Source organism: Natrix helvetica, assembly GCF_964273705.1.
Source record: "Natrix helvetica genome assembly, chromosome: 3".
NCBI lineage: Eukaryota > Metazoa > Chordata > Lepidosauria > Squamata > Natricidae > Natrix > Natrix helvetica.
Window position 1 is genome coordinate 122,658,719 of NC_138549.1, and position 20,245 is coordinate 122,678,963.

General features: G+C 39.1%; 1 protein-coding gene across 1 annotated transcript in view; it reads right to left on the bottom strand.

Moving 5' to 3' along the window:
- Positions 1-20,223, bottom strand: part of TBC1D22B (TBC1 domain family member 22B) — a 41,252-nt gene extending 21,029 nt beyond the window's left edge. Inside the window, exons 1-8 of the mRNA XM_081949058.1 lie at positions 20,020-20,223; positions 15,037-15,093; positions 11,690-11,991; positions 9,730-9,909; positions 8,869-8,939; positions 8,078-8,206; positions 6,820-6,885; positions 3,080-3,194 (exon numbers count right to left, since the gene is read on the bottom strand). Of these exons, the coding sequence (XP_081805184.1) occupies positions 3,080-3,194; positions 6,820-6,885; positions 8,078-8,206; positions 8,869-8,939; positions 9,730-9,909; positions 11,690-11,991; positions 15,037-15,093; positions 20,020-20,075 (976 nt within the window). The 5' untranslated portion in view covers positions 20,076-20,223. The remainder of the gene's footprint in view (positions 1-3,079; positions 3,195-6,819; positions 6,886-8,077; positions 8,207-8,868; positions 8,940-9,729; positions 9,910-11,689; positions 11,992-15,036; positions 15,094-20,019) is intronic.
- Between the last annotated feature and the right edge of the window lie 22 nt (positions 20,224-20,245).

Sequence of the window (20,245 nt, forward strand, 5' to 3'; positions counted from 1 at the left end):
AATAAAGAGAGAAATAAAGTATGGTATGGTATGGTATGTATGATAATAGTCAGTGTCAATAGATGATTTCAGAAACAACTTCCCTTCTAATGTCCTTGGCCGTTGTCGATAATTTAAGTCACTGAATGACCATGAACAAATATAGACCTCTCTCAAAACCCAAACAAATGATCTGACATATATATCAAAGAGCTAATCTTTGGTAGACTTCTCAAATTGATCTAAAATGAGGGTGTCAGCAACCTTATCGCTACTGAAGGAGGATTAATGAGCAGTAGTGACCTCATGTGCTAAGGGTATTCATCACCACACAAGGATAAGGCAAGAATCCAGCAAATACAATGTTGAGAGGTACAAGTGTCAGAACAAGTTTATTTTTATTGGAGATAGTTAATTAAGAATGCCTATCTCTAAATAAAGCTGTGATTTTCCTATATAAATTTCAAGAGAATGCTTGCTGGTTTGCTGATTCAGCCACTGGAGTAAAAGCTAGATAAGGGGCAGCTATACCAGAAACAGCTCAAAGCACAGTTGATGGGCAGAGAGACTGCTGTGAGTTCCAGATTCTGAAGCTTCACATCTCAAGAGAAGCTACTTTATTATAAGCAAGGAATAGTTAAATTGTCTGCCCAGGAAAATAACCAGGGAATGGCCTTTTTAGTAAAAGCACTATTCTTGGGGCTGCCCTCCTCGTTGTGAGTGCCTACTTTTACCATCAGTCAGAAGTGTTTTATAATAATATGCAAGTTAATCATTCTATTTTCCCCCATGGAGGGCCACTGACAAATTGATTGGGAAAGAAGTTGGCAGTAATTGATATTGATAAATTTATTGCTTAATCATTAAATGCCACCTATAATATTTTGAATGCTTCTTAAACAGCATTAATAATTTCATAAAATGAAATTCAAATGGAGCATTATCTTACAAGTTCTATTGATAAGACTGTTAAGAACAGTAACTGACATAAGGTCTTCCTAGAACAGACCAAAAGCCTAGTTAGCCCTTTCCCCCCGCCATAGTAGTCAGCCAGGAAGCTCACGTGTATAAATGAAGAAGCAGACATCCTGCACAGAAAGTTCCTTATCAACCACATTTAGAACATGAACGGTCACATCATTAGATACATGCTTAGAATGACAAGTAGGAGCATGTCATGAAAATCGAAAGACTAAATGACCACATTTCCAGGCTTAGAAAAATAAAAACATAAGGCACAATATACCAATAACCAAGGGAGCTGAATATTTCATTTCCATGCCACTCCTTACTAACTATTATTTTCACAAATTCTATTTTGTCTCATTTATTATTAACAGAGAACTGTATATATTTAAGGCATGATCTCAAATAATCATCAATATTCAAAATGCATCTCTTATCAGATTTCATTGTTTCCAGTCATTTATTCAACATGCACAAAATACATGAATTACTCCATTCTCCAAGAAATTTGCAAAAATTGGATTACTAATCGTTCATGCATAGTAAAAAATAATTTATGAACAATATCAATGTAGGTCAATTGCCAATTAAGCAAATGAATAGTGTATGGATTATCTGTATAAATAAATAATCTGTATCAATGGCAGGAGGATTTGCAGAACTTGATTTTATTTGTTCATTATTTTCTAACTAAATAAATCTTACAGATCATGTAAATATTTGCAATAGTATCAGTCTGGCACTGTCATCATCAGAGAAGTTTGGCATTCCTTGTAGATTTCTCAGGTACTAAGTATACCTGATGCTGCTTTGATTTTGAGCTAACACAAAACCAATCAGATTTCTTTAAACCAGCTTTTACTTATTAGTAATTCTCTGAGTATATAACTTGACCCATATAAAGGCTGCATTGTTAGTTCTTCATTTTCTGGTGCTTTTTCTGATGTTTTTTTCTCTAAGTCAAAAACACATCGCTGTTATTATGTGTTATGTAGTTTCTTTGAAAAGCTCTTTCCTTTCCTAAATGTTGTTCCTAAATTCTATTCTCGAAGCCATTTTTCTGCATGTCAATATTATTAAAACTGATAAGACTGTGCTACCTTGTTCAGTATTAACTGCTGATGGGTACTTTTGTTTCCACTGTACAGGATAAAAGAGGTGGACTTCAATTAGAAGCACTGTTTTAATGTAAAGGAAAGAAAGAATCTGTTCCATGACTAGATCTTTTAATTCATTAACCATGCCAGAGTATTCTAAAAAGAAGGTGGAATTATCTCCAAGTATCCTGCAAGATACAAAAATGTAATAAGGGGAAGAAGGGGAAGTGCCATTGTACACCTTTCTAAACAATTCGGAAGCAGAGCCCTCCTAGTACATGATAAAATTTGACATTTACATAATACATCTTGATTGCAAAATGCCGTTATCTTTGGCAAACAATGTTAAGTCTGACACTACCAGTCATTACTCTTTGTGGAGTTTTTCTCACTAATGACTTGTTTTACCTTACTGACAATCACAGCTAGACAATATCCTGCTCCCCCCCCCCAAAAAAAAAACCATTTTCTGTCAGATTTAAGACCTGACTGACAAAAGCTAATCTGGGAGAGAGATGATGGTGAATCAATTTGCAGCTCTACCTTTATATAATGCAGTGCTTCTCAAATAGTGGGGCGGGCCCCCCAGGGGGGGTGCGAGGCTCCGTAAAGGGGGGCTCAGCTCAAATTATTTTATATATTTTTGTTTTGCAGGTTAAAGTTTTTTTTAATATTGTGTTCCTTTAAATCCTGTGCTCCTTTAAATCTTTTCTGCTACAGTAAATAAAGCTATTCTTTGTTGTAAATTGATCCACATTTCTTTCTTTTTTCATTCTCTTATACGTTAATAAGGATACAGTGTTATGCAGAGGTGTACTTATAACAATTTTATAGTCAAATGATACTATTTACAGTTGCGCGGGGGGCGCGAAATGTTTTCTTCTTCCTAGGGGGGGCATGACAGAAAATAATTGAGAAGCACTGATATAATGTAATGGCAAAGCATTTCAGGGATGGTGAAGTTGATTCAGTGATGACAATCTGAGTATTCAACAGCAAGAGCTAATCATATACTTCAGCTATCAAGCATCGCTTACCAACATATTCAGAGAGGAACACAACAAAGAATGGAGTGACCAGGTCATTAATCCCTTGCACGTAGCCGCTGGCAGGGTGTCGGATGGCCCAGATAAACAGGATTCGTTCAAAGATCTAGAGAGGAAGAAGGAAAGCCAGGTGCTTGAGTTAGCCATGCCCAGGGAAAGAGAAAGAAGGAGAAAGCCTGAACAAGAGCAGGGGAGGAAGAGGTTGTGGTAAGAGTTAGAAATGCATAGTGACTAAAGAAATGGCCAGGCTTGAGGTTCTTAGCAGCAAAAGAAGATACAGCATACAGGGTACCTGATTCCTAGGATGCCACGTGCAGAAGCCAGCAGAAATTCAGAATTATCACAGATGAATATTCTGCTCTGAAAAGAGTTTATCCATCCCTTTCCATTGTCTATGTGATTAAGCACCTAGAAGGATACAAGTTGAAAGGCAAAGGAGATGCTGTTTGGGGATTACCTGGCTTCACTTCCTCCAAGGACGCATATTCATGGATGGAACCCTGAGGTTATTTCAACCCAGATCTGCAGCCATTGGAAGTTCTGGGGAAGATCAGATACCTTCTCAACTTTTTAAACCTTTCCTTACAAAATCAAAGTTGCTTGTTTTTAAAAGGAGGAGGGGTAAAAACCATACTGGCCAATTAAGCCGTATGCCTGTTCAAATATTTCAGTCAAAGGGAACAAAAGACACCAGGTTGGCAGTACTGTCATTAATATGAACTATCATTAAGCAAATGGTTGTCAATTGAGGACCATCTTTAACTGATACCTTTCAAGCTGATGTTTGGGGGGTCAGCAGTTTCATAACAAGTTTAATAAATGTCACACCTAGTTCAAAAGAGCAGGTAACAAAAGATGGGGAAAAAAGCACTTCTGGTCATCGCGGCTAATGCAAAATGTTGGGCTAAATTCACAAGTATTCTGATGTGGATGAAGGCAGTTTCCTGTTCTAGTCCAACATGTCTCCTACCTCTGTTATGTAAGAGTTTTTCCAAAATCACTATCATATATTTTGCAGATGCTCTTATATCTACTGTTAAAAAGTTCCTCGTTTTCCGCAATGAGGTTTCTTGCGTATGGTTTAATATAGGCAACAAAAGGCCTTATCACAACTATCTGGTATGGCTGAAATTCATGAACCTTAGGATGAGGCTACTGCTAATATGTCCACAGCAGCCCCAAAACACATTGTCAAGTTGAATAAATCCCTTCTGCAGAATCAGCAAGGCCTGACAGACCATACATTGCGGCTCCTTGACAGAGGTGCTCTAGATTCTCTTGTTTCCTTCAAATATAAGAATAGGGCTCAGACCTGAGGCCCCTGATAGGTTTTCTAGTTGCACATCAGATTAAGAAACATTAACCCCAGCATGCTTCAAGCCCAGCATGGTGATTTCTGTAATTGAGAAAACTGACATTCTCCAGAATATATGTTGTTCACATTTCATGAAACATTAATAATAAATGAATAGCTTCTCTGTTACATTTGCATCCACAATGACTGAATTTAGCAGACAAGCATCTGATGTCTGTTGTTTCGAGAATACAAAATCTTGACGGAGGTATTTATTGCTAGTTGTAGGAAACTTGTTATAGCAGAACAATATAAGCAATATCGCAATGCCCTTGGTATAAATTTCCTGACCAGTTTTCCTTTCAAGATTCTGCACAGGTTATTTTATAACTTTCAGGATAGTAAGCAATGGCATTCAACGTAATTGTGACAGATAGCTCTCATTAATCATACTTTGAACATGGCCGTTTGTTTTGCAGCACTACCACTTATATTAATGGTTCAGAAGTCTGCCTCTTAAGCTGATCAAAGCTTTTAAACAATATGCACAGGCCATTGTCTGCTACAAGGAGAAAAGGGACATGCACCAGAAAACAAGCCATAACAATGTGCCTATTCATTTCAAGGCCAACAGTACAGGACCTTGTTGGGTATTTATTTATGCTTCATAAACCTGAAGAACTGAATCAATCTATTATGGTTTTAGACAGACCTTGCATTAGTAATCATAAATTGCCAAACCCAATCAATGCTGACTCCTAAACAAAGAAAACCCCATCTCTGCTATACATTAGAGCTAGAAATGGATTTAAGATCACTTAAGCTTGACTGAAACAGCATGATTTGCAGGCATCAGTAAATAATCAGAAGAATCAGATTGGTCAAAGCTGAAATAATTTATACTGTATAACCTGTTTAGTTATTAATATTTGGAATTCAATTCATCTAGCCAAAGGTCTGCCATTTAACACTCTACTAAGGTAGTTTATGTCCTTAAGCAAGTCACCTTATTGCTACAATATGGACTTAATGCAGTTTTGCTGGACACATTGAGAGGACACTTAAAAGTCAGTGATTATTCCTTCACAAAGTCACTTTCTGTTAAAGAGTTTCTAAAAATATTGACTTACTGACTTCTACAGAGACTTATCACTAGAGAGCATCTAGAAAGCCCCCACACACCCGTCTTTTACTCATAGTAACTTCCTAGATACTAGTAGCATCCTCAGAAGACTTATTCTGGGTACTTATCACTGAAAGGATTGAAAATGCCTGGAGAAATGGATTCCTTGGTCTTCATGCTTTGTTTTTAAATTCTCCTTCAAAAATATTCGAAATGGCAAACTGTATGGTCAATTTTATTACATCAGAAAAAAAATCTTTCCAACTGTACTGTTCTTATTGTTCTACTAATCTTACTTTGATTTTAGAATACTGTCTATTCTCCTAATATTGTCATATTTTTCTTGTGTTCTATTGATTTGTAAGCCCACTCTGGGAGTCCTTAAATAGCAGGATATTGGGGGCTATAAACAGATAGATAATATCAGAACACTGTCCCCTTGCAACTAACTAAACATAAGTGCATAGGAAAAAGATTTTATCCTATCTAGTGCATTCTAAAAAAAATTTAAAAATATGAAGAAGTTGCATCTTTTTCTGTTGAAAGTTTGTAATTTCATGTAATATTTGAATATATGGATTCTTATGAAAAGTCCATAATTAGACAGTATTGAAGCTATCGGGCTGCAGACTGAAATGTTAGTCCTGTATAGTAGTTCTTCCTGTTGATTTGCCCACAACATCTAGTATATAATGCAATGCCATTGTGTTACAAATTTCTTTATCCACAGCAATGGCTGGCAAAATAAAAGGAAACAGAATGCAACATTATCCTATCATACACTTATATTAATACATATCCTTAAGAAGAAAGAGGCAGGAAAATATTTATCTGGTGGCAATGTGCATTCTTTTATAATTTCATAATGATTTTTGCATTTCCCAAATGGTGCGCTTAAGTAGAATATTGATAAAATATTCCTGCAAAAATAGGTGTGCCTGCATGATTCATTTATATTGCATTTTGGAAATGCAGCATATACTACATGGCCATCTAACTTTTAGAGTGGAAAGAAAATACTTAAAAAGTGTGATTTAAAGAAAAAAATCTATCAAAAATGCCCTTGAATAATACAAGGCAGTTAACCCTAGAACATTGTTTCTTGACTTCAGCAAGTTTATGATGTTGGGCTTCAATTCCCAGATTTCCCCAGCCAGCTGGAAGTTGAAGTTCGCGCATCTTAAACTGATTGCCGTTGAGTAACAGTACTCAGAAAACAGTAATAATCGGACAAAACAAAAATGTCTGTAAGCATCCTGGGTCACCAACATCAAGAGTTACATGGCTTATCGGGGGGGGGGGGGGACTTCTCACCTCTTGAACTAATGGTTGCTGGAACAGAGGGATGAGGGGATTTGTCCGTGGAATGTCTATATGGATCTGAAAATGATTTTTAAGAAAATAAAAAGAAATTAAAGACTGCAAACAAATCTTGCAATCTGCACATACAAGGCAATATTTCCATCGCCTAATTTAAACAGAAGATAGAATGATGTCACTGATTCACAGAGGACCGACATTATAGCATGTTCTTGCTCATCCAACTAAATAGAGCTGATGACTCAAGGATATATGTTAATGATCCAGCACAAATATGCAAGTATTGCAGCAATAATCCATTCAAAGGACTACCCTAAAAAAACCTAGATAATTTCACCCCAATATCTTATCTCTGGGTCAAGAGTGCCTGCAACTCTTGGAAGACACGCAGGCAGCAGGTGCACCAGCCTGATGGTTATGAGGTTCCAGCGCAGATGCACCAGCCTGATGGTTATGAGGTTTCCAAGCAGCATAAGAGAAGCTTTCCTCCCAGCAAAAGAGCAACCACACTGCCAATGGCAGGAAGGATGCAGCACTATAGAGCTGCTTCAAGAGGAAGGAATAGGGAAGTCTTGTGTAGCTTTTTCTTTTCTTTCCAGTGAAGCAACTCCAGTGGCTCTCTCTGGAAAGAAGTGGAAGAAAGCATCCTATTTCCTAGGTGTGTTGGAGAGTAGACCTCCCCTCCCCTCCCCTCAAGCATGCTTAAAATTGTGGATTTCACCAAAAGCACTGACCTGCAAGCAAGTTCGTGGAGAATGAACACAGTTTCTTGTGCATGCATACGTTTATGTGTCTGCTGGGTATACAGTATATGTATATCTGGAATATCTGACACAGATATCTGACATGGCCTTCAATATCTGACATAGCTCTAAAAGGCAAAAAGGCTAACTATTCCTGTTCTAGGGTCATTAGTCAGATCAGTTTCCTGTCTGCTGATTTTGACAACCAATAACACCTAGGAATTGTATATTATTGTCTAGTGTATTATTACCAATGTTAATTTGGGAATCTGTAATGGGAAGACCCATTCAACTACAGAACTCACTGAGTGACTTGCCCAGAAACTGTCTCAGCCAATCTATTCTCACATGGCTATTGTTCTGCAGGTAAATTTCCAAATCCATGCTTTGGAGATCAGAAAAGGTGGGAACATAAATGCAAAGAATTGTAACTAAACAAATAATGGTCAGAAGTACATGCAAATCGGTAAGGGGGCCAAGCTCAACCTAGAGATTAGAAATCTGAGTACCTGCCGATAGGTATCTTGATGATGTTCCTCATTTCTGGAGTCATAATACTGTTCAATGAAGCCAAAATACTCTTCTCGTTTTCGTTGTAAAGTCAGCTTCCTTCGTTCCATACTGGCAGGGAGATAACCCTATAGAAGACAAAACCTGTCAAGTCAAAATTCTTCCACTATGTTCCACATTCCTATCCAATTTTCACTCCAACCTGCCCAATGCTAGCCCACAAGAAAATATTTTAGGAAAGGCTATAGGATTAACAAGAGTCCAACAAAAAGTTATAGAACCAAACGTTTGAAAAATGAAGCTTCTTCTAATCAAGTTCTTCTTTAGGGGTGAAACTGCAACTCTCAACATTTTCCCCTGCATTAAATGCTTAAAAGCATTGGAGACAGTCTTACTTTGGAACCTACAATTCCAGCATCACATAAAGATTTATTGGGAATAAGGCTTTTTGGAGGTCAGAAATATTTTATCATGTAACTTCTGTCATTTTCTACAGCGGCTAACTTTGGAATTAATTGACATTCTTGCTTTTTATGGCATAACTAACATAACATATGGGCTATTTTTATTTCTAAATCAGTTTTTACAAACCTAAATATAAAATGTACTGTTCTCCCATGCTACAGGGTCATATTCCTCTCAAGAGATCTCAGGCAGCTTGGTTAAGAAAGACTTGGGCTAAAAATCCAACCAGGAGCTGTGTTTGCCTGGAGCCCAGTTATGCATCTTGGATACATTTTCATTATGTAGATGACACAAGTTGTCCTAGGTCAGAGGATGCAGCACTCACTGATAAAAGTCGCCAAGTCACAGGACGAACCTCTCTGGGGACACCAGGCCAGCTGCATTTCCTCAATTCATCTGCAAAGAGGTAACAGTGAATGTATTCATATTAACTTTTTTGGCATTTTGAAAAATGGCAGAAAGAATATACTTTTCTCCCTTCTGGGAGGATGAAAATCTAGGTGCGTCTTATATACTGAATACAGCATTTTTGGCTTACCGAAACCCCAGCCCCTTTGCAAAAATGGACGTGCAGAGGGTTTGGGAGGCTTGCAAAGTGCTCCTGGGGCTGGAGAGGGCAAAAATGAGCAAAACACGGGCTGTTTTTGCCCCACCAGCCCCCAGGAGCACTCTACAAGCCTCCCAAAGCCTCTGCATGCACTTTCTTTCTTTTTTTTTGTAAAAAATGAGGCCTGCAGAGGCTTTGGGAGGCCTGCAGAGTGCAAAAACTTTAAAAAAAATTTACCTCTTCAAAATCATGATGTGTCTTATACTCCAGTACGTCTTAGAGTCCAAAAAAATACAGTATGTTTCTTTTATTTTAATTCTTCGAAATTTAAAATTGGATTTAAATATGTATGAAAATAATAAATCAAATATAATCATTGGGACTCTGGATAGATCTACAACTGTTCTGCTTTAGTACTCATACAATCCTTGCTTGACCTCCTCTAAGACTATAACATTAACATTCTTGACTAGCTTGGCTAGGGATGATCTTACACTGGAATCTCATGTTACACAAGGACATTTATGATAACCTAAACATGCTTGCACCACAACAGGAGGAATGTGGTTGTTTATATATTATTTCTAGGAACCACAAAAGTTCTTGAGGTACTTTTATCATCCCAACATCTGGACTCACCTAGATCTGTGTTTTGGCTGGACAGAAGCTGCCGGAATTTTTCCAAGCGGGTTTTCTCACGCACCGTCATGGGAGGAGCCCCAGAAGCATTTTGGTCAGAGATGCGAGCGACAAGTGGAATGATGGGTCGGAGTGGGAGAGATTGCTGTTTGTGGAGGGGGTTGCGGATACAGGCATCCTCTAAAAGAGTTTAAAGAGGTCCATCAGAAGTATACTGGGCAGCAGCAAACACTGGAGCTTCCAGAATCCATTGTTTTTTTCATGCCTCCAGAATCTCCAATTCCAGGAAGGCTTCCACACCTTTAAACACACACATGGCAAGGGAAGTCTCCATACCGTGAATTTTCTCTTGCATCACTGAATGATGGCAGAAGTTTCACGTTTCCTGCCATGCTGTTCAAACTCTGCTTCATTCATTCACCAAGAACCCCTGCATAGGAATACCCTGATCTTTTACAATTTTCACTATGCTTGACATAACTCTTAAGGAAAGTGCAGAGATCCAATGATTTTAAAGGTAAAAGTAGACTGTTATATTGTTAGTAATTTAGATGGATGGCACTTAAACCACTTTCACTGATGTCAAGATTACCTGGCCTGTCTATCAACATTATATAAAGCCAATTCTCTCTCAGCTCTTCTCCCATCGTCTCCACCTGTTCAATCCCTTCCATCTGTTTCCAGATTTCAGGCTCTTTCATTCCTTCTTCCTTCAGCATGCTAAACAACAAAATCAATAGCACAGAAGAGGAAGCACCACACCTCAAAAGCAATCTACAACCCCAACTTCCTGTGTACTTCAATGCTAAAAAGCCAAACAATTTCCAGAAAAGAAATAGAATGTGGTATGGGCTTTGATGCCATCTGGTGGTAGCTTTGCTATCAGATGGCTAATTTTCCAAAGCCAGAAAGCAGAATACACTTGCTCATCACTGCAGTATGCAAGATAAGGCGTGCATTATCTTAATTATTTGATTATAGGAATGTACAATTTCTGGCTTGAGGATTTGTGGCAGAATCCATTTGAAGGGGAATTTCAGGGACCATGCAGGGTGAAATGGGTATCTCTAGAACATCTGTAAAGATTAAGGTACTGATTTTATCCTCTAATTTTCCCTAAAGTTCAAAGCCACCAACGAAGGAGCTGTCAACATTTTGGCCATTTTGGGAGTGGAACACAAAAAGAAGGGTGCATGATGACTTCAGGTTGTATATTTTACATTCATATTTCACATGCAATATCAAGATTCTGTGGTCAAAACTCTATGTTCTTCCCAAAAGTTTCAAGCACTTTTTGAGTACTAGTTCACTAACCAAAAGGCCTTTATCTGCAGAAAGAACAAACTCATTCACTCCCACTCTCCAATAAATATGCGGTAATTATGCTTGATATCAGTTAGTAAGAATGATTAACAGATACATTAACAACTGCTTATAAGATCATATCAGATCTATGTGTGCTCTGTAAAGGAATGTATTTTTAAAATACACCATTATAATTTCACTGGCAAGAAAAGCCAAGGTCTACCAACATAATCAGATCCCAGGATTCACCTTGTCTAGCACTCAAATGTATTGTAATCAATGTCGATAAATAAATATAAAGTTCAAGAACATGTTTATATATCTGCATCAATCTATTCTGTTCCTGCTAAATACGGGGAAAATTAAAAATTAAAAAAGCATGAAAGTCTTGTTTCCTGGGATATTATACTTAGCTAGTTACCAGCTTTCAGGATTTCATTAGGAATTAACCTCCCACATAAAAGGTTATTTCTTCGTCCATAAGAGGGGGAAAAATGCATTTCTTGGCTAAAGCAGATGGAAGATTTTGAGAATATTCCATTCTGCATTTGTCTACAAATGCAGCATTTGTACAGAAGTGCAGAATTCACTCACACAAATTTGATGGGATATAGCAATACACTGCAAAAAAAGGCAAGAGCCACAAGCAACATACCAGGTCCTCTGGATAGCTGGGCTTCACTATTGGATTTGATGACTTTACAATTGATTGGTGTGTCACTGAGAGCTGCCTGGGGCCACTCGGGTTTCATATGCAGCCTGCTGTGGTTTTCCAGGACTTTTGCTGCTGCGGCCTTGGCCACTTTAGAGTTCAATGTTTGGAAAGATGATAAATCTTCATCTTCATCATCCCCAATATCCCAAGCGTCACTAGTGTCCCGAGCAAACTCATGAAAACTGCTGGCCTTCTTATTTTTCATAGATAGCGTATTGATCTTGGAGCGTTCCTTGATGAAGCTAAAAAAAAAGTAAAGTGATACACTGTATTGAGAATTGCACTCAGTTTTGATGTACAAATTTTCCTTGCCTATGATAATCTTTCACCGTTTTCATTAATGTATCAGTTGCTCTCCGTCCATCCCACTGTTCCCTCTCTTCCCTTTCAGGTGAGCCAAAGAACAAAGAATGGAAAATAATTTTAGGCAATCTCTCCCAAATACAAATTCCAAATTCTAAGCCAGAACTTTATAGCAGGCAAGAAGCAAAATATTTCTGCCTAAGTTCATGATGTAAAGGGCGGTCCATGAAACTTCCTGTGTGGTAAGCAAAGTAAAACTCTAGTTTTATGTTATATAAATAGGATACTAAAGAAGTATAAACCATGCATATATAAGACATGGGAAAATAGAAATGTTTAACATACTACCACCCAAATTAACATGTATATTGAATAAAGACACAATTAATCCCTTTGTTTGAACAATACTGTTAACTTCACTTGCTTTATTTTTAGTTATATGAGTCATGATCCTAGCATCAAAGAACCCAGGATAACGTTTTTGTCTATTCAGATCAAGAAACCTAAACAAATTCCAAGAAAGTAAGGCAGATCAAATGGAATTTTAAATGCAAAAAAAAGGGAATTTCTTAAGAATACATCAGGAATCCCTACCAATAATCCAAAGATAATGATGGTACTGAGCCCCCATTAGTTCCACTAACGTTTACTTATAAAAAAGAAAGAGGAGGCAGAGGGACCTCACATGTACTTTTTCAGTCATTAATTTTAATACAAAATGAAGTTAACTAAACTGACAAGTAGAAGTAAATTCTAAATAGTTGCATGATTATCCAGAATGTCAATAGCAGTAACAAATAGAAGACAAAATTTAGCCAATCACTATACATAATCAACATAAATGGAGGAACGTATCACTGACACTTATTTCTAGGTACAATGTTTCTCAACCTTTGCTGGCTGGGGAGTTCTGGGAGTTAAAGTCCACCCTTCTTCAACTGGCCAAGGTTGAGAAATATTGCTCTGGGATAACAGTGGTTGTGCCCCCTGGAATTCTCAACCTTCTTTCCACACTATTGGCTTTATTATTTAAGGACTAAAATAAATGTGTTAAATCAATGGATCACAGCCTATAGTCTGAGAAGGTTATGCATATTGTCTTCACTGAAAATTCCAAAACAAAAGTGGTTAAACCCCTTGATTAAAATATAAATTTTAGTAAAGAATTTTTCATACAATAAAAGATAAATCCAAAGAAAAAGAGAAAAGTTACAAGAAACAAAAGAAAGACAGAAAGAGAAACAAAGGTGAAGAAATAAGCGACTTCTGATCTTTTCAACAGTTAATTTACAAATGTATTATCCCTCCTCCCACCTGAACGGTACACTAATTACATAGATAGATCTATATTTTCATTGTTCATATAGTAATCAATAATGTATAGACTAAATTCAGTAACTCCAATACAACCATTTCAAAGTTCAGCAGTTAATATTCTTAAAGTAATCATCCTTATCCTGATTGACACTAAATTTGGCCTATGCATGTCTTTGGCCTTCTTAAATCCCACCTGTCCCTTTCCCTTTACAAAGATTCAATCTGTAACTGAAGCAGTGATAAGGATTTACAATAAATGACTTAATGTTGTATAGCCCATAATATAAATGCAATAGGTTAAGTGATATCAGTGAGAATGAAGGATAGCCAAAAGTAAAAAAAACAAACTCAAAAGTAAATCACATAGAATTTATATATTTATGAAATGAATATTTCACATTTCTTCATAAAATCATATTCACAATTTAAGTATTACACCTCCTTAACAAACTAGTTAGTTAATTCTTAATTCATTTAAACTTAAATACTAATTCAAGTGTGAAACTTTGCAGGTTTTCCCCTTTCCAGTTATGTTTGTAAAAACTAAGCCTCTTCCTGCCAAATAAAAGTGAAGAATAAGAAAACCTCTCCCTGAGGAAAATGCTACTCTTACACAAAATCCCCAGGCACCTATTTATTTACAAATTGCCAAATTTCACCCTCTTAAAAGGAACTACTAGATCTGCAAATTTGATGTTAAACAACAATCAAGTAATAACTGTGTTGATTTCCAATGATGATAATGAATGGAGTCATAATACCTCATATTTCCTAAGTTAGGATCAACACCTGGAGCCAAATTGAATCCGGTATTCCTGAAACAGACCAAGGAGAATTGGACTGCTTCTAAATGTCTAAATCAAATATTTTGATCAGTCTAATAATATATCCCTTTATATTCCTCATATTACTTGCACATAGATCATGTAAACCACAGACACTAAAACTGCATACATATGTCATTGCCCTTTTGAAATCCCACCTGTTCCTCTTCCTTTACAAATTAGCATAGATGTTCAATTTATAAACTATTGGTTTCCTGACTCAATGAGGGCAACGATTGTGAAGATGTCATTCCATAATGATTCAATAATTAAACCATCAGCTCACTGTATGTCCTTCACTTAATGGACAATAGTTTTTTCAAGGAAGCAAAATATAAACCTCTAGGTTTATAGTTATATCTAAGGAATACTGATAGTTCAAATATAGTATCCAAGTACTTCAGTAGAACATCATCAACTAAGGCAATATGTTTTCCTGTTGTAAAAATGCCTTCTCATAGAAGAGGTAGAATAATTTGCCATTTTTACTACATACAGGTAGGCCTTCTTTTACAGCCATTGGTTTAGTGATTGTCCAAAGCGACAATGGCACCAGAAAAAGTAACTTATGGCAGTTTCTCACACTTACAACTGTTGCAGCATCCCCATGGTCACATGATCCACATTTGGGTGCTTGACAATTGGCATGTATTAATGACAGTTGCATTGTCCAGGGCTCATGTGATCACAATCTGTAGCCTACCCAGCTGGCTTCTGACAAGCAAAATCAATGGGGGAAGCAAAATTCGCTTAACAACTGCAGTGACTTGCTGAAAAACAGTGCCCCCCCCCAAAAAAAGGTTGTAAAATGGATTAGAAGTAGAAGTACTAGAAAGAACATACTTTTTTGTGAGCCGTGGGTCCAGTGGAGGATGCTGAGCTCCATAAACAGGTTGAATACTGTAAAAGAGACAAAACACACAACCAATATTAGATGTATATTCTGCCTTTCCTTCAAGAGTTCAAGGCAACCTCAAGTTTCCTCTATATAACCATGTTTCTATGAGACAGAACGGGCTGAGAAATTGGGTCTGTCCCAAAATAATCCAGTGAACTTTGATTGCTGAAGGTGAATCTGAATTTGAATCTTCTTCACATTAATGCAACATACAGCACTGGCTTTGAAAATAACTATACACAACTTCAATAACCACAGAAACAACTTCAGCATCCTCAAAGTTTCATAATAATAGAGATGAAGTGAAGTTATTTTAAGAGGAGGACAAATATTCCTTTTGAGCTGCTATGGTAATATGAGATTAAGAGTGAGGTTGTGAAAAGTTAGGAATTAAATGCAGAATAAGTCTTCAACTCCAGACATAGTATTAGAGTGACTGGGTTTGGTGCTCTATAGCAACTAATGCGTGACTCCTGCCTTTTGACATTAGAATTATTACAGAAATAGTTTAAATATTTTTTTAATCACTTAGTAAACCAGACCATTATGGCTTATTCAATAAACCAACCCCACACAACATAAAAACCTAGCATATAAAATAAATATGGTGACCTAATTTCATAATTAAGCAATCAGAAAGGGATTCTATTTAACTGGACACCAAATGCCTACCCAAGGGGGGAGAGAGCCTGATCTTAACTACTTTTTTAAGAAAAAAGGCATGCAAATCCTATGAGATGGGAAAGTTTAAAAGTAGGAACTTGGAGCAGTGGTGGGTTCCTACTGGTTCGATTGAACCGGTAGAGGTTTGGTGGCCTGGGTCACTGGAACCGGCAGCGACCCAGGCCTGCCATGCCCCCGAATTGGTTCTCCTATGGCGGCGCCATCTTGATTTTTGGTTCTGTGCATGCGCAGAACAATTTTCATTGCACACATTTAATTGTTTTCATTTTTTAAAGTTTTGCGCATGCACAGACTTAGTTATGTGCAAATGCACACACGCGCAAACCGGCAGTAATGCCGGCAGCAATCCACCCCTGACTTTGAACATGCTCTCTCTATGGGGGAACTGTCTTGAGAGAAGACAGTTCCACAAGTAACTCAGCATCTTGAATCACAACCAGGAGGCTAATATGAGCAAGTACTTATGGAATAGTGGCGTTATATGGGCGAAATGAACTGCACCCATAATTACATAATGTCCTGTTGCAATTGAAACTTGCAGATGATCTTCAAGAGCACTCTATATGCTGCAGTAGTCTAACTGGGAGGTGACTAAAGTGTGAGTGAAGGCTCCCAGTCCCGGAATGAATGCAACTGGTGCACAAGACATACTGGACTACAGCTGCTTCCTGCTCTTAGGGCAGGAGTTTGAGTCTAGAAAGGCCTTCAGGTTCCACATCAAGTCAGAATGGAGCAGTGCCAACCCAGTTTAGAATGAAAGATGGAAACAACTAGATCCAGAATCCATGGCAATATTGAGGCACAACCTATGTTTCCCTATCCAGATCTCCAACAGTTTCCAGAGATTTTTGACAGTTTCACTTGGATAGATAGGGCCAGAGATATACAATTGAGATCATAAGTGTAAGTCCCCCAGAGGTTTATTTTATTTTATCTAGAGCGTAACACACTGAAACAGCAGAGTATAATGACAAAACTATGCAGAATTTTAAGGACCAATGCAGTAAGCATTTTAGTAAAGTTACCAACTACAAAGAAAAGCAGTAACAGAATTGACAATCCATTGTAAACACTTCTCCTTTACTTCGTGCCAAGAAGTCATGTGGAAGTGATTTCCCATTTTAATAAGCAACTCTTTGCTAGCTTCTACGATATTTTGGCCCAAATCAAAATATCTCTTTTAGCAGATTTAACCGAAGCCACCTGACAGAGCTTTATGTACGCCAAGTCTTTTTTTTCCTGCTTAGTCTGGAACTAGCTGCCTGATAGGGAACAAATCATATGCTCATTTTTTCTAGCCCATACATAGCATGTATACAAAATTGCAAACTATGTTTATTATAAACAATCTATGCACATTCACATTACGCAGCTCTAAGAGGAGTAAGAGAGCCATGTTTGGAAATCCTGTATAAACCACTATTATCTGATAAAAAATGATCAAACTTCAGGGTGTCATAAAATAAGGGGAAACCTTGCACTCCCTTCTGCTGATGTGACATATCACAGCATTGATGATATTGCAAAGTACTCACATCCAAAATGGAAGAAGTTTATATTTACTGCTTGGCTCAGGTTCAAGTTGGCACATTTGCCTTCCTTAAACCAGTTTAGCAGGTTGAGTCAACTTTACTGTTTAAAACAACTATAGATGAAAGCTGTTTCACAGAAAGGCAGAACTATAAGCAAGCAGGATGTGGCACTATGATAAGACATCTAAAACCAAAAAGCTGCTAGTGCACTTACAAAAATATGTCTTCCTTTTCAAACACACATATTATACAACATTTGTCTGCAATGTTTCTAAACTTCTGAATTGTCCAAGTATTCTCATAGCCAGAGAAGCTAGAGTAATAAAGATAGAAACATGAATTACCTACTTGGGAAGAATTTAAATCTAGCAAAGCATTCTAGACACCTTACAGCGGTAGTCAGATGGTCAAGATGAGGTTAGAGGACCAGTCTATGAACTATACAGCTTTTGCCTTAAATCGCTATCCAGTAAGACTGCTTCTTAGTTTCCCTACATTTTTCTCAGTGGCATATTTATTTCTGATTTTGTCAATTAATTATTTCTTAATTACTTTAAGATTGCAAAAAGGTTTTCTCACATTTAATTAGTAAAACAGAGCAATCTAATCAAATCTCACAATCTAAATGATATAATTAAGGAGAAAATATTGGAATATTCCAAAATTTTGAAACATTGGAAACTATTCCACTGCTGATGCCCAGGTTTCTCTACACCCAAGGTAGTAAAAGAGGAAGTTAAGAAAAAGATGCTCAAGAATATGATCTTATATGAGAAAAACTCTAAAAGTTTATGCATGCATAAATTTTAACAGGAGCCCAAACTTTGCTAGAAAGACATTGGTTTAAAGAAGATAAAAGAAACCTACAGTATATTTGTTCAGCACTTACACATAGGGATTATGGGAGGAGAAAGAGATGTAGGGGGACAAAAATCCCTCTTAAATCTTACAAGTCTTCTTGTTGTTGTTAGTTGCGGAGTCGTGTCCACATTGTGTCCAACCCAGTGGTGGGTTCCTGCTGGATCGCACCGGATCGCGCGCGCTCCCTTTCAGCGCTCCACCTGGCTTGCGCGCTCCCTTTCAGCGCTCCACCTGGCTTGCGCGCTCCCTTTCAGCGCTCCACCTGGCTCTCGCGCTCCCTTACGGCGCTGAAACCGGAAGTACAGTTTTGCCTGGCCCTGGCGAAGCAACGACGCCTGTCTGCGCTCCACCAGCTCGGCTGGGAACGGAGATGTTTCCTCAGCGGAGCGGAGCGCCTGAAAAGTCTTTTCAGGCGCTCCGCTCCGCTGAGGAAACATCTCCGTTCCCAGCCGAGCTGGTGGAGCGCAGGCAGGCGTCGTTGCTTCGCCAGGGGCGGGGCAAGACTGTACTTCCGGTTTCAGCGCCGGAAGGGAGCGCGAGAGCCAGGTGGAGCGCTGAAAGGGAGCGCGCAAGCCAGGTGGAGCGCTGAAAGGGAGCGCGCAAGCCAGGTGGAGCGCTGAAAGGGAGCGCGCGCGATCCGGTGCGATCCAGCAGGAACCCACCACTGGTCCAACCCATCGCAACCCCATGGACAACTTTCCTCCAGGCCTTCCTGTACCATCCTCTGGAGTCCATTTAAGCTCATGCCTACTGCTTCGGTGACTCCATGCAGCCACCTCATTCTCTGTCGTCCCCTTCTTCTTTTGCCCTCAGTCTTTCCTAGCATTAGGCTCTTCTCCAGTGAGTCCTTCCTTTTCATTAGGTGGCCAAAGTATTTGAGTTTCATCTTTAGGATCTGGTCTTAAAGAGCAGTCAGGGTTGATCTCCTCTTAACTCCTTATAATTCAAATATTAGAGCTTCCCGTTTAAGTTTATGGGTGAGGTGTTACAACAGGGGCTGGTTGTGTCTTTAAAAATGGAATAACTCTCTAAGAAAACTGAAAATTCTCTTCTGCTCCAGCTTTGTGTTATGGAAGTTCTAGCCAGGACTTTCTGGGCTGATGATAGGGAAAAGTTTTGTAATTATTGCTCTACAGCCGGCCTAACACATTCGTTCGGTTTAAATACGATTGATTAATTAGGGTTTTTTATTTCAACTTTAACTGGAGCTCTCCGTAAAAAGCATTGGCCTAGTAAGCGTTACACAGAGATGCAAACCGCACACCAATGAAGACACGGGCGGCTTTTCACTTTCTCGGGGAAAGCGGCACGATCTACACCTGCCTAAAACCCTACCTCGACTGACTCCCTCACCACCACCAACGCGGCCCGCAAGGCAGAGGCGACCAGGGCATCGTCTTCCCAGAGCCGGCTTTGGAACCAGAGAACCGATCAAATTAGTTGCTCCACCACTTTTAATTAAAAGACCGAGAGCGTCACATCTCCGAGTGGCAAAGGGGGGGGGGGGGTCGGGATTGCGGGATGCTGCCGACGAAGAGAGGGAGCACCACGACTGGAAAGATCCAACTCCTGCCCTCGATGCCAGGCAAGCAGGGAATCCCCTGCTTCAGATCACCTCCGGGCTTCTCCCACTTCCCTCTTCCCCTACTCCTCCTCCATCCACAGGAGCGACCGACCGAAGCAGCTATTCGCTTCAGTCGGCAGAGAGGCTCGACCCTTCCACCGCACTTCCGAGAAATGAAGGGCGACAAAAACTAGGAGCCAAGCCGGCTTCGCTAAGTCAACCTCTGCTCCCCGGGGAACAAACGGATCGGTCGGCATCGATGCCCGGACTGAGCCTCCTTTACTCACCTGCCCGGTAGCTTCGCGCTCCGTTTCCAGAACTGCTTGTTGCTTTCTGCGGCCATGCCTCGGACAGAGGCCGAGGCCCTCCCTGGCCCGGTAGCGAGAGGGGACAACCCGGAGCGATGGGGCCCGAATCCTCCGGCCGAGACCGTTTCACCTCCTCCTTCCCGGGGTCCCTTTGCCAGTCCCCATAGCCGCCATCTTGGATTCGGGCGGGTAGAATGCACCCATT